The 22,890-nt window shown below is 40.2% G+C and overlaps 4 protein-coding genes across 6 annotated transcripts; 2 read left to right on the top strand and 2 right to left on the bottom strand.

Annotated features, from left to right (window-relative positions):
- Positions 1-160: 160 nt before the first annotated feature.
- LOC121743399 (protein IQ-DOMAIN 5-like) lies at positions 161-3,459 on the top strand. Of its 3 annotated transcripts, none has more exons than XM_042136698.1 (8): positions 161-347; positions 814-904; positions 1,089-1,616; positions 1,723-1,806; positions 1,890-2,117; positions 2,196-2,327; positions 2,425-2,935; positions 3,066-3,459. In XM_042136698.1, exons 2-8 carry the CDS (start codon positions 824-826, stop codon positions 3,194-3,196), a joined length of 1,695 nt encoding a protein of 564 aa, XP_041992632.1. In that variant the 5' UTR covers positions 161-347; positions 814-823; the 3' UTR covers positions 3,197-3,459. The 3 variants fall into 3 exon arrangements, with proteins under 3 accessions (XP_041992632.1, XP_041992633.1, XP_041992631.1); XM_042136699.1 differs by lacking the exon at positions 161-347 and adding an exon at positions 460-639; XM_042136697.1 differs by lacking the exon at positions 161-347 and adding an exon at positions 478-523.
- A 308-nt stretch (positions 3,460-3,767) lies between these two features.
- LOC121744971 (glycosyltransferase BC10-like) lies at positions 3,768-6,091 on the top strand. The gene is made up of 2 exons (XM_042138689.1): positions 3,768-5,080; positions 5,750-6,091. Exon 1 carries the CDS (start codon positions 3,993-3,995, stop codon positions 5,064-5,066), a length of 1,074 nt encoding a protein of 357 aa, XP_041994623.1. The 5' UTR covers positions 3,768-3,992; the 3' UTR covers positions 5,067-5,080; positions 5,750-6,091.
- A 1,922-nt stretch (positions 6,092-8,013) lies between these two features.
- On the bottom strand, positions 8,014-10,105 carry LOC121745439 (probable receptor-like protein kinase At1g49730). Its single transcript, XM_042139349.1, has 7 exons — positions 9,894-10,105; positions 9,058-9,313; positions 8,857-8,909; positions 8,717-8,784; positions 8,507-8,596; positions 8,383-8,443; positions 8,014-8,317 (listed from the first exon to the last, which is right to left on the bottom strand). Exons 1-7 carry the CDS (start codon positions 9,964-9,966, stop codon positions 8,037-8,039), a joined length of 882 nt encoding a protein of 293 aa, XP_041995283.1. The 5' UTR covers positions 9,967-10,105; the 3' UTR covers positions 8,014-8,036.
- A 328-nt stretch (positions 10,106-10,433) lies between these two features.
- LOC121742916 (methyl-CpG-binding domain-containing protein 10-like) lies at positions 10,434-12,431 on the bottom strand. The gene is made up of 3 exons (XM_042136047.1): positions 12,278-12,431; positions 11,283-11,433; positions 10,434-11,169 (listed from the first exon to the last, which is right to left on the bottom strand). Exons 1-3 carry the CDS (start codon positions 12,353-12,355, stop codon positions 10,655-10,657), a joined length of 744 nt encoding a protein of 247 aa, XP_041991981.1. The 5' UTR covers positions 12,356-12,431; the 3' UTR covers positions 10,434-10,654.
- Between the last annotated feature and the right edge of the window lie 10,459 nt (positions 12,432-22,890).

Here is a 22,890-nt window from a genome sequence, read left to right as displayed (position 1 = left end):
TGTATTCATGATAATGCTCACATTATAAAATACTCCTATGAATCAATATTGAAAATTCAAGGAAATTTTCAACCTAATTTAAATTGGTGGTATTTAAAAAGTACAAACACCTACACATGCTCTTGACCACATTTTTCTATTGGATTTTTTTAATGTTGAATTTTGCTTTTACTCTCTTCATTTCCCAGACGCATACAATCTTTCCCCTTTTCACATTGTTTCTGGGAAATTAACGTGTGCGTTTGTTGTCAAATTTATAAAATTTTCAATATATTTTACAAGTATCTATATCTCCAGAAATTCTTGTGACGAAGTTGCATGGATTAAATCGCGTATTTTCACTGCAGGTAATTTTATTATTTAATCGTGTAATATTTCATTATTTGTACGTGTATGAAATTTATTTAAAAATAAAATATATCAGCAGTCATTTCAATTTGAACTTGAGCTGAAATCCACACTTGAATCACCAGTATTTTCACAGTAATTTTTGTTCTGGGTTGCGGAATTGCATGTTGCGTTGGTAAAAATAGATCGATTATTTAATGTAGTGTGTTCATAACTATTGCATAAGTCGTCTCGTTGATCGATTATTTGAGCTGAAATTCACTGCGACGACCACATTCTGCGAATTTGATGGTGATTATGCACAAATATAACCTTCATTTCGTGTTGAGGCATATGCTTAATCGTTAGAATGCTTTCGATTTATGCCGTGGTCTTGCATCTTAATCTGCTACAATGATCTGTGAAGAGTTGTTGAAATATTGTGCCAAATTGTGATTCATCTTTTTCCTAATTTTTTCGCTGCAGCTCTAGCAAGATGGGTGCTCCAAGGAGATGGATCAATAAATTGCTTGGTTTGAAGAAATCAGAGAAAATAGCATCTTCCGAGAAGGAAAATGTTGGTGACATTTTCTGATTTCTAATCTCCTTTTGTTGTATCGTGTATTGTGTATTGCAATTCTTATTTTTCTTTGAAAGTTTGATACACAGATCTAGGTTGCCTTATGAACTGTCCTCCATTTGTTGTTGATCCAAATATAGATGAAGATCACAAATCTTAATAGTCATTTCAATGTGTGTAGAAACCAGGAAGTGCTGGCAAGATCAACAAAAGCAAGCCCTCTGTTGAGCCTGAGAAAGGCAGATATGGGAATGAGTCAAAAGAGAATGTGGAAACAGATTTTGAAGATGCAAACTGGCAATGGGAGATGGAGCATTCTGGCCCGCCTTCCACTTCACATCAGGAGAAAAACGCAGCTCGACTCTCAGAGGATCGGCCCGTGCAGAAATATGCAGCTCAGCAGCAACCTCGGGAGGATTGGAGAGAGGAATGGATGGGTGCATATGCCAAGGAAGGCAACTTCACATCAGCTCCGGATTCACCAAACTCACCCGAGGAGCAAACTGCAGGTGAACAGCTTGAAGATGATGGAACGGAAGGATGGGCTACACCGGATGTGAGATACATGTTCGAACCAGATGCTGATCCAGTTAGTCCACATTCCAGCTCACCAGAAGTGGAAGATGCAAACTTCATGTCAGATCTCGATGCATCTAATTTCGAGGAATGGGCAAACATATGTATGCAAAACGCCGTTAGAGGTTATGTGGTATATAGTTTTCATTGAATTTGTTAAACTGTTTGGTACATTCCAGCATAAGGCCTTTGGAGAGATATCCTTAGTTATATATGTTCTGCTGTCTTCTTCATTTCAGGGGCAATACGAAACTAAAACTCGACAGCGTATGAATGAAGAATGGGCTGCCATATGCATCCAAGCTGTTTATAGAGGATTCAGGGTATATAACTGATGCATTTTCTGATGTTTGTTTTCTAAGAATGGGCAAATTAAACTATGCTTTCATGTCATGTCATACATTAGACTAGACGAGCCTTTCGTGCGGTAAAAGGACTGACGCGGCTTCAAGCTCTAGTGAATGGTCATACTCTGAAAAGGCAAACTTCCATCGCCCTACGCTGTATTCAAGCTTTAGTAAAGGTTCAGGCCCATTCCCGAGCAAAGCATGCCGGCTCTACATTAGAGAATCAATCAGTACAAAAGAAGCTAATGCAACAGCTTGAAGTTGAGGCTCCAGCTAAAAAACCTGGAGTAAGCCTTACTACTTCGTTGCGGTATCTTCTGAGTTAAACAATAGTACCTTACATAATGTGCTTTCGCCTGCTCTAGGTTTTACCGTACACCCAGAATGGGTGGTGTGACAAGGCTGGCTCTGCTGCTGAAATCCGAGCAAGGTGGAGGAAAAGGCAGGAGGCCGCTGCTAAGCGCGAAAAAGCACGAACATATGCTTTGGCTCGTCAGGTAAACGCCTCTTTATCCTCGAATGAGAAACAGCTTAACAATTTACTGATGATGAATATGATGCATGTCTCAAATGGAAAAAATCTTTATCGTGCAGTGGCAGGCCGGGATAAGGCAGCAGCCGCAGCAACAGCAACAGAAACAACAGCAGCACGAGAAGGAGCAAGAGGCAACACCTACTGGTGTCCCCACAGTGAAAACTGAGTGGGGCTGGAAATGGTTGGACAGGTGGATGTCTGTTCGCCCATGGGAAATGGACTTCTTTGACGACACTAGTCTTAGAGATGGAATGAAGAGTCCTACAAGCGAACGGTTTGCTCTAGTGGATGCACCAACATCTCGATTGACAGAGAGAAAGCCATTGTCAAGTACTGGCAACGGAAAACCCATGCCTCGTTTCAACATCACCATTGAGAAAAGTCCTTCAGCGAGGAGGTTAGCCACTGGTCTGGAAACTCCCATCTCACCTGTTTCAAGTAGGAGTCCCAGAACACCTGTAAAAAACTCAGCTCCCTCGAGGCCAGGTCTTGGTTCTAGATCGTTCAGTACTCCTAGAGAGCGTTCCAGCCTTTCGGATTTTCAAGACAAGAAGCGATTGTCTCTGCCTGGTAAAGGTCTTATTCATTTTTGGTTTCTTGCAATTGTTGGACTTGCTAGCTTTCCTACAATTTGAGATAGGAACTTATCTCACTTGCAGTTTCCTGAATTTGCTTGCTTTTCCACAATCTATTGAAACAGGGCCTATGCATGGAGCTAGGCTTCTCGCGCAAACTGCTGTCAACAGCCCCCGGATTCAAAGTCCTCGTACTCCCCAGAAACTCGGGGGCTCCAGAAGCAACGATGTCAAGTCCTCAAAGCTCAGCCACTAGCCCGTGTCAACTAACCAGCATAACTCTTACATCCACTTTCATCAGGCACAAAAACACACATTATTGGAGCGCAAACCGCCTCGAAAAAGGTTCGTCCGTAGCTAAAGCCTCCAATGGTTGAAGTTATGAGAGCTAAGAATGAATGAAACGCCTGAACTCAACACCTATTTTGTACAGTACATGATTTGTAACCAATGCTTCATTTCAACACTATTTGTATTGTACAGTATTTTAAATATAAAGTGATTTTACTTGATCCTAAATTATTTTTTTCGCTATGCATGTGACATGTCACTTGTATTGAATATTATTCGGAAAAAATATGTATAGGTGGTTATATATAGATTGAATATTAGTATATGTAAATATATTGAGATGCAAGCAACAATGGATTGTTGACACTTTATGCAAAAAACAAAAGATAATTTAATCTGCACCACTTTATCTGTGAATCCACTTCAACTAGTCAAATATAAACAAAAGAATAAATTAAGTGAAAGATATGAAAAAGGAAAAGAAAATCGTAAAAGAAAAAGCGATATCTACATAACGGCGTTAACTCTCTCCGTCATATCCGACTTCCGCAGCCCTTCACTCTCTCTCTCTCTCTCTCTAAAGCTTTCAGTTCGCTTCAAAACCACCAAAAACCACCAATCGCCACTGCATCGGAACCCTAGCGCGCCACCTCCATCGCCATGAAATCTCACTTATCTCTCCGATAAACCTCATAACTCTCAAATCAAACCTCCAAAACACACACTCAAACTGAAGAGGAGAGGAAATTCATCAACAGCAAATGGCGATTTCCTCAACTTCATCGCCGCTGGTCCCCGCCCTAATCCTCCTCCTCTCTCTACCAGTCCTCTTCTTCTTCCTCGCTCCTCGAATCCTGCCGCCGCGCCAAATCTCCATCTCCGCCCCGGACGAGCTCGACGACCTCTCCCTCTTTCACAAGGCCATCGCCATGGACTCCGCCAATTTCTCCCGCCGCCTCCCCGCCGCCAGATCGCACCTCTCCGCTGGCCTCCGCCGCCCTAAAATCGCCTTCCTCTTCCTCACCAACTCCGACCTCCATTTCGCCCCACTCTGGGAGCGATTCTTCTCCAATGCCACTCGCAAGCACTACAACATCTACATCCACGCCGACCCCTTGGTCAAAATCGCCCCCTTCGAAGGCGTATTCAAGGATAGGCTCATCCCCTCCAAGCGAACCCAGCGATCCTCGCCGACTCTCATCTCCGCCGCGCGCCGCCTCCTCGCGACGGCGATGCTCGACGATCCGTCCAACGCCTACTTCGCCCTGATCTCGCAGCACTGTGTCCCGCTCCACTCGTTCAACTACCTCTACAATTTCCTCTTCGATTTAGGCAGGTTGTCGCGGAACTTGGAGTTCTCGAGCTACATTGAGATTCTCGACAACGAATCGAATCTATGGGATCGGTACAACGCTAGGGGACGGAGTGTGATGCTCCCCGAGGTCAATTTCGATCAATTCCGCGTTGGATCGCAGTTTTTTGTGCTCACACGAAAGCACGCCTTGATGGTGATCAAGGACAGGGAGCTGTGGCTGAAGTTCAAGCTCCCTTGCTTGAATGTGGAGTGTTGTTATCCAGAAGAGCATTATTTTCCCACGCTTTTGTCAATGCAGGATCCCAATGGCTGCAACCACTATACACTGACGAGGGTTAATTGGACGGATAGCCACAATGGCCATCCCCACACTTATCACCCTCCCGAGTTGTCGGCTGATCTAATTCACACTCTCAGGGAGTCGAATTTGAGCTATTCACATATGTTCGCGAGGAAATTCTCGCCTGATTGCTTACAGCCTCTGATGGATATGGCGGATGAGGTTATCTTCAAGGACTAATCACTTTGCCTTCGGTGAGTTAGATGCTTTCTCTATTTACTGAAATTGTTTTCTGCTTTGAGTTTGTATCTCAACATGTTTGACTTGGCTACTTCTTGGATGGTTTAACTCTGTATTTTGACAATATGGTCTGATGTATATAGCTGTCTCTGATTTCTGATTGTCGTTTTTGGTGTTGATTGTTGAGAATTGTGATAGTTTATCGGCCTTATTTAGTCGATCGTTGTTTGTTTTTGATATAATGTGGTGATAGTTCAGATTGAAGTAGTCTGGATTAGGTGATATTGATCTTGTTTTAAGTAGGATGCAATGTAAGTATGTGTTTGGTTTCATTCCGAAGTTTTGAACTGAACTGAATGAAATTTAGATTCGTTTCTTGGAACGAATCTAAGTATGTGTTTGGTTTCATTCCGAAGTTTTGAACTGAACTGAATGGAATTTAGATTCGTTTCTTGGAACGGTTCCATGTAGAGGAGGTTTATAGAAACTTTAGTTGATATTTCGGAGAACTTTATATGATTCCTTCCTCCATTTGATATGCTCTATCAAGCTTTTTGAACTATACTTAACTTGGAGCTGTCAAAAGATACCCCATTGTTGAAATAGTTAGATGTGTTCTCTTAAGCTTGGTCTTGATAGAAATGTGATGCAGAATGATCTGATCAGACCCGTTTTGTTTGCAGAAGAAGGAACATCGAAGGAAGTCTTTTCAAAGGAAGGACGTTGAAACCGGAGTGGGATTAGGTTCTTTAAGTGGCTGATAAAATAAATGCCCTAAACCTAAGTAACCCCATGGTTTCCATCTCAAGCAGATTTAAGTGTCATTTTAAATGTCTAGAAAAGCAAATTATGTTTATTGTGGTGTAATTTGGTGGTGTGGTGCTTTTATCAATGGTGGTTGAATATGGCTTTGTAAACATCCAACAAAAGATGGGAGTGGGTGGAACTGTGATTTTTGGCCCCTTTTGTTTATATTGTAAATATGTACTACTATGAATTACTTATATGAATGCCTACTTCATTTCCCTCTCTGATTACAAAAAAAGTGTTCTTGCACTTTTTTTCTTTGACATCTCATCTACCAGGTATGAAAGTGCAGCTACTTGGAAATTGGGAATGCATATGTTGAATAAAAAAGAGCAAAATGAATAACTATGTAGGCCAGTTGGTGATTGAAAGGGATGGTGTTTGGTCTTATTTATCATCCTTCATTCTTGATAATTTAATTTCAAGGATATCTTTTGAAAGTGAATTTAATAGAGAATTATTGATAATCAATGGGAGTTACTCAAATATTTATCTGTTGATAGATAATATTGATAATTTTATAGAAATAAAAATAAGAAGGAAATGAAGACCAATAGCCGAACATATTCGTAGACTGTCGGTGAGGGTTTGGTTTCTTGTTAAGTTTCATTTGCTTTTGGTCAAACTTTAGCAATTGAAATAAAATAGTCCAATAAAATATTGTTAGATATGGAAGTGACATTTCGTATTTTTCATTTTTTTTTTCTAGAAAGAAAGCTTCTAGTGTGTATCGAAGATAACGATTCTCAATTTATATCATTTTGATAATGAGAAGATGACAAATTTGAATGTCACGAGCATCTTTGTAACCAAAGATTATGAATTGCAAGTATTTATTTATTCGAGAAAATATAATCCACTAATTTGTCCTTTTTTATTATTTCGTACTATAAACCAAGAAAAAAATGCCAAAAATACGAATACATCATTATGAAATCACAAAAATAAATTATTTAATTTTGGGTGGGAAGTTGGGGCAACGAATTTAAAGACCACAAGCAAAGTATATGAATTAAATGGATAACGAACCGAAGACGACGACGTAATTATAATTTAATACTACTAGAAGAATGAACTAAATTTGGTGGTCAATCACCTCAGCAATTATGCTAATCTTTAAATATTCTTAAATTTGTGAGGTAACGTCTATTATATTTAATGATTTAACTAATACGCCAAAAAATGAGTCAGATTGCATCAATTTTGGTAGACCAATTCTTGAAATTATATGAATGTGAGCTAATCCACACTTGAATACTAATTAACACCTAATCCTTTTCCGTTAATTTTGGTTTAATTACAAAACTATCCTTCAACATTTTTATATTGCATTTTGGTGAATCAGCTTTGTGCTATAGTTTAGATAATGATTTAATATATGATAAACAATAATCTAAAATAAGTGTTTCTATGTTTGTTGTTTTTCTACCAAATTTTCCTAAAAATATTCTGTTTTCTTCTATATACATTTATTTATTCGGAGATTATCAAATAAGGTTTCCTATTTGTATAAGACAGCACTATGAATCAAATCTCATCCCTCAAATAAAAAACACACTTTTGTGAGTATATCTATTACTACTACATATATATAGAACAAGTTATTTTTAAAAAGTCCATACTTACATCGACATATCCACAATCATTTAAATATTAAAATGATGATCACAAACAAAACATGTGTTCATGAACATATCTAGTTTGATTCGTAAAATATTACTAGAGTCTTGATTAGATCAACATGTGATTCACATGTGCAAAATCTAAGTCAAAAGAGGAATGTGTAGAGATAGATGGCAGTTGGATTTTGACCACAAACTCAACTAAATGAAACAAGTTTGACGATGAAACGCAACTTAGTTGGTAAGACGTTTCTCCTTTAACTAGTATTCGAGTGACATATCAACTTGAAAAATGAGAAGATTTGCGCAAGTTATATATTTCGTCACCACTGTGTGAAAAATCATCATATGTTAAAATATGTGACTTGATCAGAGAAATAGTATCTCTTCCCTCAAAAGCACGTTGCGAATGAACCGGTGTTCTTAAGACCAAAGAGTCGGGCAGAAAGGGGACTCTCTGTAACTACAATAAATCAAAAACGAAAAGAAAAATGTAACAATTTAAAAAATACTATATATATCATTCTAAAATCACTTTTTTTCATTTTCTTGAGATCCCTATTTTTTTCTGCAAATACCACAAAATTTGAGGTGTGTATACTCTAGTCTTATCTACAGATCTTATGCACAATCTTGCAACATTGAGAAGGCCATTGAGCTCTCTTGGATCATAGCTATTGCCAAGATCAGGATCAATCATCTTGTGTATCGATCTCAAGAAACGCGGTTCTTGAACCCACTGTGCCAAGTCGACACCACCCTTGTCCGATGACTGCCCCGTGATCAGCTCCAAGATCACCAGTCCCAGTTGGAAGATGCATTCTGCAATCGAAGGATGGTGTCAAGAAACGGAGATTTTGAACATGTAGGGCGACTAGGTTTCCTACCTTCTTGACAACGGGATGAGGTTGGATTTTCAGCAGAAGCAGATAGGCTAATGTCTGAGATCTGCAGCAAGAAGTGGAATCAAACTCGTGCAGTCGTCTACCAAGAAAGTGCACGCGTATTTACCTTTGGGGTGAAGTTTTCGTCCAACATTATCGTGCTTGAGCTTATAGAGACGCGATAAACTGGTGGATCGCAGAAAAACTGCAGATATTCCTGCATTGGGACGACGTAATTTTGAACGATTTTCTTGTCAAGAACGATGTTTTCTTTGCAAGCGTGTATGATTATATTAACCAAGGTTAAAGAAGTGTGTGATTTCGAGAGCTAACTAACCAATGCAGCAGCGATGCCAACGGCTATCTTGAGCCTCGTTCGCCAGTTCAAGGGAGTCTTCAATGGATCTGAAGAGTTGACATAATGATGAAATAGGATGAGTTCATCAATCAATAAACAATTTGCTGCAAATTAATTACCAGAAAGATGCTCCTTTAAGCTTCCTCTTTCCATGTTTTCGAACACTAGGAACCTGAAACGACACGAGTCAATGCTAAAAAACTCAGAATTTTGTTTAAACCAGCGTTTAGCTATACAGACCTTCACAATCTAGACCTCATTCCATCCACACACAGATAAGAGCTTAAGATGCAAGGAAATTATATAACGGAGATCAATACCGCTTAGGTCCAGTCGAGAAGCCATAAAGCGCCACAATGTGGCGGTGGTGCAGACGCCCCAAGAGGCGGACTTCCTTTGAGAAGGAATCATCGTCTTCATCCAACAACTTGACCTCTCTCACTACCCCGACACGGCCATTCTGAAACTTGGCCTTGTAAGACGCCTCATGAGGCGAGTTACCGAAAACTCTCCTAAATCCATCTGTGGCCTTCTTTATATCTCTATACGAGTAGCGTTTCAGCAGGACAGGCGGACCTTAGACAAAATTACATGAATTCATCACTCATTGCTTAAATCAGTGATAAAAAAACCATATATTACTACACGTTTCTTTACTATAATGAAGCATTCTTAAAAACCACCTTAAAATCACCATTTTTACACATAAACTAACAATTTATAACTAAAAGATTTGTCCCACTTTGATCCTAGCTCTTCTTCATTCTTAGCTCAATAGACTTTTCAAGATTGAATTTTTATAAGCTCAATTCCAAATTTCAACCCTAAACTAACCAAATTGCTACTGATTCGGACAGGTTGAACTTGTAACTAATCATCAACATCAATTTCTTCGAAAATGGTGTGTTATGGAGTGAATTCAAGAATTAAGCTCAATACACTTTCAAGATTGAATTTTTATAAGCTCAATTCCAAATTCCGACCCTAAACTAGCTAAATTGCTGCTAATTGGGACATAGTGAACTCATAAGTAATCATCAAAATAAATTACTTCGAAAACGGTCGGAAAAGAAGACAAATGAAGCAACACAAAAAACCCAGAAATTCCCAAGAATTGAAAAGCAGTAAATTGAAGAATGAAGAAACGTGGACTGACTGGGTTGGGATCGGAGGTGAAACAGAGCAAGAAGCAGCAGCTTGATCTTGAGAATCATATTGTCGGTGCCCATTTTGTGTTCTCGATTTCGTGTAATTGGGAAATGATGGATGGAGTGAGAGAGGTGGGAAGAATCAAGAATAATTTAAGTGGTGCGACAGTGGATCATTGGATCCAGAACTATGAGAATTGGAGCTACGGTTAAATAAGTGATGGAAGTTTCCACTTTGTCGTTAGTAGCCATCTTTTCCGTTTCTTCAGTTAAAAAAGAGGGAATTTCACGTTGTTGTCCCTTCACCCTATTTTAGTGTCTAAATTTATTTACTACTAGTAATTTAAATTTTAAATAGAAATCGAAAAGGGAAAAAAAATTAAAATTTAGTTATAATGTGTGTAATCAATCCACTTTTCAGTATGGAAAAAGACAAATCTGACTTTTAATAGCCGGGATAAATATTTTGTCCAAACACTAAAATTTAGGACACAATTTTCATTCACCAAACAATTTCATTTTGTGTTCAAAACAATTAAGATAAAATCTGAACCTGAATTAAGAATCTCATAACCATTAATACCCACACAGACCATCATCCAAAGGAATATGGAGATGATGTTACAAAAGCATTCATAATAGTCATTTGGTACAAGAATTCCTAAGAGTTATTTCCTAGAGCAGATCTACACCGGTTAGCATCTCTAGCTCAGGCACAGAATCAACACCACACCCCTAAACCCCAAAAAAAGTATTTCAACCCCATGCCTCAACTACCTGTTGCGGCCTCTTTCAACACCGCCTCCTCCTTCTCGTCTACTTCTTTCTCCTTCGTATCCGAAAGACCCACCTCCGTATCCACCTTTGCCTCTTCAGCGCCTGGCGCTGTATCCAGAGTGTCCTTTCCACCGCTTGCTGCGTCTTCAGCTCCGTTGTTCTTAGCATCAGGCGCCTCCTTAGATTCGTCTGCCTTTGGCTCCTGCACGACGGTAGAGGCGTTGTTGGGATCCTCAACACCGGCTGGAGATTCCTCCGTGTCTGGTTTCTTCTGTGCATCTTCGCTTCCTGCAATAAGGTCTTCCTCTAGAGGGTCTTTAGTTTCTTCAGCTGTAGCATCTTTCTCACCAGTGGCTTCTTCCTCTTCTGCGTCAGCATTGCTCTTCTCCACGGCCGCCGCCTTTGTGGCGGATCTCTTTTGCTTTTTCTTGGGTGATTGACTTGTAGGGGTGGCAGCAACTTCCTTAGATTTCTCACTCAATCTCGCAGAACGCCTAGGAGTATCACCTGCACAACACACCATATCGAAGGTTCATCACATTGACATACACGAGATTCATGTCTCGACGTCGGACATTTCCAATATTTGTTCAGATGCTTGAGAGAGATAGACAGATTACCTTTACTCCAGTCGAATTCAGAGGCAGAAGGCCCTCCAGGATGAGACTTGAGGTACTGCTCCAGCTGTCTCTTACTCTTGATCTCCTCTCCAGTCGGAGATACGAAAACAACGTCATTCCTTTGAGGGATGCTGCTTTTCTTTGGAGTAAACTGATAATTTACACACAACAATGAGAGCAGTAGAAAATCAAAGTTCATAACCAACGAAGAAAACAGAGAAAACACAAAAAGCAGCCATCACCTAATGGGTAACTGATACACCAAAACATGGAAAAAACACAACGAAAGGGTAATCGAAGTTCATAACCAACAAAGAGAGATGGGAAATTGACACACCAAAACACACACAAAAAAACAGCAAGAGCTGGATGAACGTCATTTAACGCTGATTTATTTTTATTTTTAATGACTACAAAATTATACCATTAGATAGATTGTGTTTGTTAAAACATTATCTAAATGTATCATACCAATCAACTAATTAAGATCAAATCTCAGTCTAACGAATTGAATTGCAAAAGGAATATTCAGCCAACACCAAAACCAGATAGAAAAGAACAATAGCAGGAAATCAATAAGCATAACAATTCACCTAAAAATGCTCACAATAATACAGAAGCTCTGAAATCCAAGCAACAAATAAAAAAAGTCGATCAATTATACCCTTAGCTACCTACTCGAACTCAACTAAAAATTGATTTCAAATCATCGAAAACCTAACCCACAAATTAGCACTTAATTACAGAAAAATCGAAACGGCATTCCGAATTTAAATACTCCACTTAATAAATAAAAACCTAGAAACCTTCCATAAATAAATTCAACCCAAATTCAACGAGAAAAACCGAAGAATCAGTTTCTCCAACTAATCACCGAAACAAACCCTCACAAATTCACATAAAATAGAAATGCAGCTAAGAAAATTACGCACGAACAGATCAAACAAAAAAAATAGGAAAATAAATAAAAAATATGAAATGGAGCAAGAGAGGACCTTCTTTGACCAGCCGGCGGGAGCGGGGAGGTCAACAGGAACGACGTCGTCGTGGTGACCAGCTTCTTCACTCGCCATTTCTCCTACGCCGTTTGGTTCAGCACAGGAAAATCAGAGAAAATAAAATTCGGCAAAATTGGGGCAAAAAATTTGATTTTGACATTTAAAGGATTAATTGATAGGTGAGGTGAAGAGCGTGACAGGTGTGGGTCTGGACCTAGGGCGGTCAAAATGGATATCGGGTATTGGATACCCGATACCCGAACCCGGAAAAATCGGGTAATTGGATACCCGAAAAATCGGGTTTCGGGTATCGGGATTTTTTGGGTATCGGGCGATCGGGTAATACCCGAAAATCCGAAAATTTTATATTATTTTACTAATGTTTTATTTAATTTGCCATTTATCAATTATTTAATTTGCAATTTATTTAATTTGCAATTTATATTTTTGGTTGGGAGCGATGTCAAAGATTGGATCTTTGATAATGGTTTTGGATTTTTATTGGTTTGCGGAATTGGGATTTTTGGGGTTTAATGTGGGTTTTGAATTTGTGTTTGGATCCGATTTTGATTTGTTAGTTTCTAGTTCGATTTGATACAATTTTGTTGATTTGTGATAATTCAGAAAATTGTAGAAATATTATTGGCACAAATGATTCTGAAATACAAGGAATCTAAAATGACATGTACCCTAAACCAGAAACCTTGGCTTCAGCATTTGTAGCAAATATTCTCATCCCATCAAATGTTGTAGTCCAAAATCACATATATGTTTTGGGATATTAGAGTACTTGAAATCATAAAACTTGGCCAAAACATGATATTTTTCACTATAAATTGGTCTCAAATACTATGAACTTAGTTTAGAAGTGAATTTCCCACTAGTATTTTCCTCAATTGATGGAAAATTCACTACAAGAGATAAATTAAATAAATTTATTACTTTTGGAACCAAATTAAAATTTGAAGGAAATACTAAATAAGGGCAACTTGTGTGATTTTAGGTACATTACTTATATTGTTATAACTTGTGAATTGTGATTGGAAAATTATAACTTTGAATGTTGTGTTGTTATTAGGATTATAAACTTATAGAATTTGGAATTTGTAAGTATTTAACAAGTTTGAACTTGGGAAAAATATGAAAAAAAAAATCGGGATTGGGTACCCGATTTTTCGGGACTGGATACCCGAAATCATTTTTGGATCGGGTATCAGGTAGCAAATTTTGGGATTTTCGGGATCGGGCACCAGAAAATTTCGGGTCGGGTACCCGATTTGATAGCCATATCTGGACCTTACGGCTACTATTAACTACCATTAGAGCACCCACAACCGTGCTCTTGCCAACGAACACGGTTGTGGGCCCGACCCCACTTTTTCTGCATGCTCTTAGGCAAGAGCACAACACCCACAGCTGTGCTCTTCCACAAGGACGAGCACAAGGGTCCCACAATTCTATTATTCAATTTAAATAAAAACATTTCCATAGTATTAAAATTCATTAAAAAAACCGAAATAATATTACAAATTACAAATAAAATAAAAAATACATAATTAAAATCCTAAAAAATAAAATTTACATAATTAAAATCCTAAAAATTAAAAATTACATAATTAAAATACTAAAAATTAAAAATTACATAATTAAAGCTAAAAATATCCCCGTGGAAGACTATTCATCCGGCGGCACTACCCCCAATTGTTTTTGGAGGCCCAATATCATGGCCTCGTGCGATCGAAGTTGCGCGGGGTCATAGTTGACCTATCGGCCATATTGAGTTATGCCAAAATCCCCCACAACGAGTTGGTGGGGGTGGAGGTGGCGCATAGGGCACGGGAACGGGAGCGGGTTCGGGAGCATCGCCGGATGGAGTCGCGGCGCGACGGCGGTTGGCCGCTGCCTTCTTCCTTCCCTGCGGTCGGCGTTGGGAACCACTCGGGCCGGCGTCGGGGCTACCCAAGTTAGCTCCGGCGAGTTGGCTAACCACATCTTCGGAGCCGGCGTTGGATAGGGATACCGACCTTGACCGTTTGGAGGAGCCGCTAGAGGAGGATGTTACGCATCCCCTATACTTCGGATGCGACCGCGTCTCCTGCCAAATGTTGAGGTACTTGAACGGCTTGTAGTTCATGGATTGGTAGGTGTTCATCGCGGTAGTGATGACGTCGACCTCGCTTCGGCCGCTCCCCGCCGACCGCTCTTCCTGGAGGTAATACCCCTGGAACTTTTGGATTTCTTCGTTAGCTCGGTAGATGGCGTTGCGCACCATACTCTCGTTGCGCTCGATTGTTCCCGCCGGCCGGTTTTCATTGTACCGGCAACAGATGCGCCACCAATAGTGATCACCGGATTGGTTCGTGCCAACCTCCGGATCTTCGGAGATTGACAAGAACGCCTTGAACAATTGCTCCATCTCCGCCGGAGTGTACGGTGTGCGGACACCGCGAGTAGGAGGAGTCGGAGTTTGGGAGGGGGCGGTCGACCTCGCTCTAGGCTCGGGTGTCCAACCGTATAGCCCTTCAGGGGCATCTTGGTCGTGTTGTCGATCAAGCCACTGCATGGCGAGTTGATCAAGCTGCTGCTTGCAATGCTGAGATTACGCGTGATAAACAAGTCATCAACTCCAGACGAGCCAAGGCGACAAAAAAGATAAAAGAGACGACAAAGGCTGCTGCACCAAAAGAACCAATCCGAGAGCTCACACGAGCTACAACTGTGATTGAGCCAAGCATGCCAGCTAAGGTGGAGGACCACCGTTGTACTTGGAGAGACGTGTTGCTCAATGGAATGAAGAAGAGAGAGATTTTGCAGAGTTTGTTAAAGTAGATTAGTACAATGTCCTAGAGTGAAGAATATATGTATTGTAACTTGTTACATTCGGTGCAATGAAAAATGCTGATTTGAGAGCTCTCTCCAGACATAACTCTAGCATGTGTATCTTCATAGCTTCCGCAGCTTATTTTCAGTCTCCTCGGGGAGGATCTTCTCCAAGGCGGCAACCTGGTTTGGTGCAAGGGATTTTGGGAAATCAACGTTGAAATGGATATAGAGCTTGTCTTTCATGAATGGCCTCTGGTACATTGGCCTTGTATGAATCTGTAACAGGTCAGTGTATTAGTGAATTCTGATACATTGGATAATCATCGCGAAACTAAACTAAATCGGGAATACGGACATAAACACCTACTAGGCTTTACTACTCTCCCGGGTGTGACTTGATGAGGAGTTGTCTGCCGTCTAGGTGATACAGGATAAATTGGAACCCACAGAGGGCTTCGGTAAGGGACAGTGAGTGCTCGGTGGAGGTAATCACTCTTTCTCTTGAACTTGGGATGCTCATGCTCCTTCTGTTGGAGCACGAAGACTATATCTCCGGTCACACTATCAGGCTGCATAAGTGAACACATCATATCATGTTAGGAACGTCTCAACGCCAATACAACACGAGATCAATCAAGATATAACTATCATACATACCGCCTCATCGTCATATCATATTGCCTCTATTTTAACTAAAAAGAGTAAAAGTAAAATAAGATATTTAATAATAAACAAATGAAAAAGGGTAAAATAAGACATTTATACCGGGACTATTTAAGTAGAATATGAAACAGAAAAAAATACCAACCTCTGTATTTAAAAAATAGAAAAACATTTAAAACGACATGAATTTTAATGCACAATTGGTAAAGTAAAAGAGAAAAATTGATAAGAAAGGGGAAGAGAAAAAATGGTAAAGTAAAGGAGTGTGTGCCTATCACTCCTGTGGTGGATCTCCTATTATCTAGATTTGCTGCCCAATCTGAGTCAGAGAATGCACAAACCTCACCAGTAGACTTTCTAATTTGAATTCCATAATCTAAAGTCCCTGAAAGATATCTTAAGATCATCTTCACAGCCCTCCAATGTGTGTCTAATGGTTCAGCCATGTACTGACTCACTTTGTTGACAGCAAATTGATGTCTGGTCTGGTAATAGAAGCATATTGCAGAGCTCCTACAATGCTTCTGTAGAGTTTTGCATCAGAAACTGGTTCTCCAGAGTTTTTGTTCAATTCTGAGTTGGAAATCATTGGACTTGGACAACCTTTAGCTCCTGTCATGTTAGTTTTCTTTAAAAGATCTTTGATGTAGTTGGATTGGCAAAGATGTAGACCTCCATCAGTAGTCTTGACAACTTAAACTCCCAAGAACAAGCTCACATCCCCAAGATCTTTTAATGAAAAACAAGAGTTGAGCTGAGATATCACCTTCTGAATGGAGTCTTGAGAAGTCCATGTGATGAGCATGTCATCTACATAGATAAGCAAGTAGATAACCTCCCCACATCTCTGTCTAATGAACATGGAAGCATCAGATTTCGATTGGGAGAAGCCAAGCTTGATCAGGACAGAATGAACTGTGAAGAACCATGCTCTAGAAGCTTGTTTTAGTCCATAGATTACTTTGTTGAGTTTGCACACTAAGTGAGGACCCCCTTGTTCAAAACCAACTGGTTGTTTCATGTACATGTCCTCCTTAAGCTCACCATTAAGAAAGACATTATTCACATCAAGATGAGTTACTGCCTAGCCAAGAGACACGTCAAGATTGAGGATGATTCTGATTGTAGTGGACTTCACAACTAGGCTGAAAGTCTCATTAAAATCAATCCCAGGCTGTTGAGAGAAGCCTTGAGCAACCAATCTAGCTTTATATCTAGCAATGACACCAGACAAGTGAAGTTTAATCTTGAAAACCCAAGTGCATCCTGTAAGATTCTTGCATGGAGGAAGTGTTGTTAATATCCATGTTTTATTGTTAAGAAGTGCATTAAATTCACTCAACATAGCAGATTTCCAACAAGGAACAAGTAAGGCTTCTAGAACTGATTTAGGCAGATGAGATGACACAAAAAGAGTGATGACTCTAGGCTTAAAAATTCCAGATTTTGACCTGGTTGTCATTGAATGAGTTGCTTGAGTGGTTTCTGGAACAACTGGAGAAATATGATGAGGTGATGGATCAGATGATTGAACATCAGGTGGTGGCTGTGGTGAACGACTGTTCACTGACTCTGTACCAGATGAGTGATCTGGTGCAGCATTTTCCCTATGAAGTGAGACAGTAGGTGCAAGAATAGGAAGCAAGGAAGAGTGAACACATGATGTTGAAGAATGATCACATGATGGTGGTGATGGAGCAGCAGTAGTAGAAGGAGATGGAGAATTTTGGAATGGAAAAACAGTTTCATCAAAAATGACATCTCTAGTCACTATGACTTTCCCTTCAGGAAGAAGAACTTTGTATCCTTTGTGAGGCACTATATCCCAAAAAATGCCCCTAGTAGATCTAAATTGGAGTTTATGATTGTTATAAGGCCCTAGTAAGAGGAAATCACAGACAGCCAAAGATTTTGAGAGCTGAGTAATCAGGTTTGGAGAGAAATAGAGCCCCATGTGGAGAAATGTTGTTGATAATTTTAGATGACATAAGATTGATAAGATAAACGGCAGTGACAAAGGAATCATCCCAGAACCTCTGAGGGAGGAAGGATTGAGCTAACAAAGCTAGGCCAGTTTCTACAATGTGTATGTGTTTTCTCTCAGCCAAACCATTTTGTTGTGGGGTGTATGGACAGGAGACTCTATGCACTATCCCACTCTCCTTTAGAAAAGGAACTAATCCCTGATATTCACCTCCCCAATCTGATTGAAGAATCTTAATTTTTGATCCTAGCAGGTTTTCACTCATAACCTTGAACTGCTTAAAAACAGCAGTGAGATCACTTTTATTCTTGAGTAAGTAAACCCATGTAAATTTAGAAAATGGTCAACAATTGAGACATAATAAGAGTATCCATTTCTAGATTTAACTGGAGAAGGCCCCCAAAGATCACTGTGAACAAGTTCCAGTGGTGCACTGTGTTGAGAGACAGAATGTGAATATGGTAATCTATGAGCTTTAGACACACAACAAGGATAGCAAAGAGAAACAGTTTCCATTGAATTATAAGGAATATTACAACTGTTGAGAGCAAGTTTAACAACATATAGAGTATGGTGCCCTAGTCTACTATGCCACAAAGACAAAACAAAACTAGAAACTTGGTTAGAACTACTGCTGGAATGTGAGTTGCTCAAGCTCAGGGAATGGACAGCTGGACTCTCTGGACTGGAAGGAGAGATGGGGACAGTGCCACGCTTGATTGGGGTATGATCTACTAGGAAATGATATAGGCCTTTTTCAAGAGTTCCTTTGAGCACTACCTCCCTTGTGCTCAGGTCCTTGACAAAACAAAAATTTGGATGAAATTCAAAGAAGACAGAGTTGTCTTGAGCAAATTTGGAGACACTCAGAAAATTTTTAGTGATGTTAAGCACATGCAAAAGATTTTTAAGATGAAGCTTTCTAGAGAATTTAGCTAAGTGAGATTTAAATGCACTTTCTCCAATATTTACAATATTAACAGCAGATCCATTTCCAAGCAAGAGATTCTTACCTCCAGTGTATTCAGTGCTTATGTTGAGATTGGTCAAGTCATTGGACACATGGTGTGTTTCTTACGAGTCTGGATACCAGCTTGAAGATGCATTTGATCCATAGCTAAACTCTGATGGAGTTCCAACAGAGAAGGATGTTGAAGGAGACCTAGGCACTGACTGCACAAGATGAGCTGAAGGATTAAAGAATCTTTGATTATGTTGTTGTGGAGTACTTCCTCTGAACTGGATTTGAGGTGGTGTGAAGTTTTGCACGAATCTATGCCAACATTTAGCTGCAGAATGGCCAGGCTTCTCACACAGCTGGCAAACATTCTTGTTGTTTCCTTGGCCAAAACCTCTACCACCTCTTCCCCATCTCTGAAATCTTCCTCCAAAACCTCTTCCATTCGTTGCTTCAAACCTGTTGTTGTTGAAATTCTGAGACTCCCTCTTCTGCCCAGATTGCTGATGGACAAGATTCAATGATGGTTGAGATCCATATGAGCTTATGGAATTGGCTCTAGTTGATTCCATTCTTGACTCAAAACTGAGCAAGAAAGCACTAACATCTCCAAGACTCCAAGGATCTGACCTTGAAGTTACTGCACATACTGTTGGATCATAGTCCTGCCCTAGTCCTCCAAGAATGTGGAGTACTTGCTCAGCCTCTGAGATTCTACACCCTACTGAACCAAGCAAGTCTAAATATGTTCTCATCTTACCCAGATAATCTGTCATAGACATTCCATCTTTCTTCAAATTTTGCATTTGCTGGCGATATTGCATCACCTTAGCTGTGGAGCGGCTTGCGAAGTTAGTCTCCAGTGCACACCATATGTCTCTAGCAGATCTGAGCCCTACAACTAAGGTTAGAACATTTTCTGATAATGAAGACAAGAGCAATCCAGCTACTCTCCTATCTTGTCTCTGCCAACTTATGTAAGCTGGATTTGAAACCATGGACTCTCCATCTTGATCTGGAATCAGTTGTGGAGGGGGATCGGTGTCCCCTGTGATAAAGCCTTCAAGGCCGTAGCCATACACAGCAACATCAACTTGTTGCTGCCACATGAGGAAGTTACCATCAGTTAGCTTCACTGAGATTGGAGGTAGTTGAGAGAAGATTGGTGGCAGTGTTGCCACTGGAATAGTTTAATTGACTTCTGCCATTTTGAGTAGTTAGAAAAGGAAACAAAAAACAAAAGTAAGAGAGCCAGGATCAGAGAGATCCTGCTCTGATACCATGAAAAGAAGCTGCGGAAGCTATGAAGATACACATGCTAGAGTTATGTTTGAGTGAACTCTCAAATCAGCATTTTTCATTGCACCAAATGTAACAAGTTACAATACATATATTCTTCACTCTAGGACATTGTACTAATCTACTTTAACAAACTCTGCAAAATCTCTCTCTTCTTCATTCCATTGAGCAACACGTCTCTCCAAGTACAACGGTGGTCCTCCACCTTAGCTGGCATGCTTGGCTCAATCACAGATGTAGCTTGTGTGAGCTCTCGGATTGGTTCTTTTGGTGCAGCAGCCTTTGTCGTCTCTTTTATCTTTTCTGTCGCCTTGGCTCGTCTGGAGTTGATGACTTGTTTATCACGCGTAATCTCAGCATTGCAAGCAACAGCTTGATCAACTCGCCATGCAGCGGCTTGATCGACAGCTTGATCAACTTGGCATGCATCGGCTTGACCAACAGCTTGATCAGCTTGACATGCAGCGGCTTGATCAACTTTGTTATCTCTTCCAGCTTGATCAACTTGGCATGCAGAGGCTTGACCAACAGCTTGATCAACTTGGTATGCAGCGGCTTGACCAACTTTGTTATCTTTTCCAACATAGACGGCCCTCCACGATGTCAACATCGAGGAGGAAGCCCGGAGGAGGGCTGCGACCCAGCACCAGGAGGCATACGATGAGGATGACGAGGACATGCACGGTGGCGCCCAGCAGTGATGGGAGGGCCTGAAACAAGAGAGTTGTTTGGGTTGTGAAAGTTGCTGCTGCTTTATTTTTTGTGAAACCATACTTTGTCATAAATGCAACACATTATTCCTTCAATGAAGACTGTTGCTGCTTGTTTTGTCTGTATCTCATCTATTTATTATTAGTGTGATTGCTATTATTGCAGAATGACATGGTGAAGTTTGTTTGGACCGTTTTCTTTTACTCTATAAAACTGTTCAGTTGTCGGATATTCTAATTTTAGGAACATTATTTTTTGGAACTAAATCTATATTTAAAATTGTTTATTTATAATATATAGCCTTGATGTTGTTAGATAATGATATAGTACTCCTACTTAAACGTTCTGTGATACCTATTTTCCTTTCTGTGAGAAGCAGCAAAGCCTTGAACACAACTCTAATCCCCCAAATAAACAGAATCCAATTACAGTAAAATCAAACATGCTTGAGCATCGAAGGTAGAGAGATGGGAGGACCGAGGATGAGAGAGTGGGTCGGAGAAAGCGGTCAGGAGACTAAGGCGGTGAAGGGTGCGTTGGTTTCTGGATTACAAGAGATAACAGAACCGGGCGTAATACAACACAAAAGAAAGGAAAAGGAGGAACTGAACTTAAAAATTACAACGTAGAATCGAAACTACTAAACCAGTATGATTAGCCGAGTCGAGGAGGCCTCTTCCCGCAAGACGAGATACGCCCCGGTAGTGCTCTGCGGTTTGGCGTGTCGTCCCCAAAGGTAAAACGGCTACGTCTCTATTGATGCAACACCGCAATCAGTAGAGCTCCGGCGAACGGGGTGGAGGAGAGGGCAGAGCTTCGACAGAAAACAATGCAGAGAGAGGGAGAGAGCTTATGATGCAGAATGCTTGTATGCGTGTCCTAATGCAGTGGTATGGCTAGCCTATTTATAGGCCAAGCCACCATGCAGGGTCAACCAGCCATTGAAGGCTCATCATGGCAATTCGTAACCGACGTCGGTTACAGGCGTGTGGCTGGAGTGTGCCACCCGTGTGTGGAGCGTGTGGATTTCTCACGTGGCAGCCGTGACTGTGCCTCGCTTGACGACGTGTCAAGCCACTTGGATTGCTGACTCGACGGTGGTCCAAAAAGAATAGTTTGGGCCAAGCCCCAAGCCTAAAGACCAATTGCCAAGTCCAAGTCCGAGATCGAGATCGGGCCCTAGGCCCGCGACCGCGAGCACGGGCGGCGGCGGCGCGCGCGTGTGCGCGCGTGTGGGCTCTTTCACCCATCTTGGTCCACTATAATTATTAAGTAACATAAAGTCACTTAATTTATACACATTAAAAGATGTGTTAATCCTCCAATGTGGGATAATTAACACTAGTTAATTATTCCCTAAGCTCCAACTCCAAGCTTTAATAAAAGCTAATTATGCCCAACTTTAATCCACTATTTCTCACTCACCGGAAATCGGATTTGAGAAAGTGAATATACTACATTTATCTACGTAAAATGTAGATCGACGCTATGTCATTTAATTTCACAAAATTAAATGTCTCGTCACATTTATTATTTGGTCAAAATCCATTGACCGGACATATTTAATACCATGATTTCTACATGGTGTTAATGGCTTTTGTTGCACGTCGCTTGCGGAAAAGGGAGAGAGGAGGCTAAGAAGAGAAAAGAGTAATACGCATATCTTGTGAGATTAATAAGCACAATGTAACAATAAATTTGACTACTAGCTATACACACATGTCAAACATGAACGAGCAACTCTACGCAAACCACCATGTTTACCAACCTAATCTACTACCCATCCTATATTTCTTTCTGTCGAAAAGTATGAACAATTGGTTAATATAATTTTTAATATATAATTGGTAAAATAAGAGAAGTATAGAAAAAAAAAGTTTTAAAGTATATTTAGTGGAGGATAAGTCCTATTTCAAAAAAAAAAGTTTTTATACTGTTGAGAGATTAATGGAGTATAATTGAGTCAAGATTAATCTAATATTCATGGCAATCACACACCCCATATATTATTTGAGGAATGGTGGAGATTACAAGGAATTGGTGAAGAGTATAGTAGTAACATAATTATATTTGAATGTTTTTAATATAATAATAATTTAAAAGTTGGTAATACTCCTAATATTAAGAGAGACAATAAAAGGTGAAGCCAGCTCCCTCCCTTGTGGTTATGTC

The sequence above is a fragment of the Salvia splendens genome, chromosome 8, assembly GCF_004379255.2.
Source record: "Salvia splendens isolate huo1 chromosome 8, SspV2, whole genome shotgun sequence".
Classification (NCBI taxonomy): Eukaryota; Viridiplantae; Streptophyta; class Magnoliopsida; order Lamiales; family Lamiaceae; genus Salvia; species Salvia splendens.
This window is presented reverse-complemented; position numbering and strand designations above follow the sequence as displayed.

What these genes read in the sequence shown, in the direction of transcription:
- LOC121745439 (XM_042139349.1), bottom strand. Translation starts at nt 9,966, where the DNA reads ATGGGCACCGACAATATGATTCTCAAGATCAAGCTGCTGCTTCTTGCT. An exon ending in TTCTCGACTGGACCTAAGCG is followed by an intron (nt 8,910 to 9,057) that starts GTATTGATCTCC and finishes GTGTCGTTTCAG; the next exon opens with GTTCCTAGTGTTCGAAAACA. An exon ending in ACGAAAACTTCACCCCAAAG is followed by an intron (nt 8,444 to 8,506) that starts GTAAATACGCGT and finishes TTCTTGCTGCAG; the next exon opens with ATCTCAGACATTAGCCTATC.
- LOC121744971 (XM_042138689.1), top strand. Translation starts at nt 3,993, where the DNA reads ATGGCGATTTCCTCAACTTCATCGCCGCTGGTCCCCGCCCTAATCCTC.
- LOC121742916 (XM_042136047.1), bottom strand. Translation starts at nt 12,355, where the DNA reads ATGGCGAGTGAAGAAGCTGGTCACCACGACGACGTCGTTCCTGTTGAC. An exon ending in CCGCCGGCTGGTCAAAGAAG is followed by an intron (nt 11,434 to 12,277) that starts GTCCTCTCTTGC and finishes GTAAATTATCAG; the next exon opens with TTTACTCCAAAGAAAAGCAG. An exon ending in TGAATTCGACTGGAGTAAAG is followed by an intron (nt 11,170 to 11,282) that starts GTAATCTGTCTA and finishes TGTGTTGTGCAG; the next exon opens with GTGATACTCCTAGGCGTTCT.
- LOC121743399 (XM_042136697.1), top strand. An exon ending in CATCTTCCGAGAAGGAAAAT is followed by an intron (nt 905 to 1,088) that starts GTTGGTGACATT and finishes CAATGTGTGTAG; the next exon opens with AAACCAGGAAGTGCTGGCAA. An exon ending in ACGCCGTTAGAGGTTATGTG is followed by an intron (nt 1,617 to 1,722) that starts GTATATAGTTTT and finishes TCTTCATTTCAG; the next exon opens with GGGCAATACGAAACTAAAAC.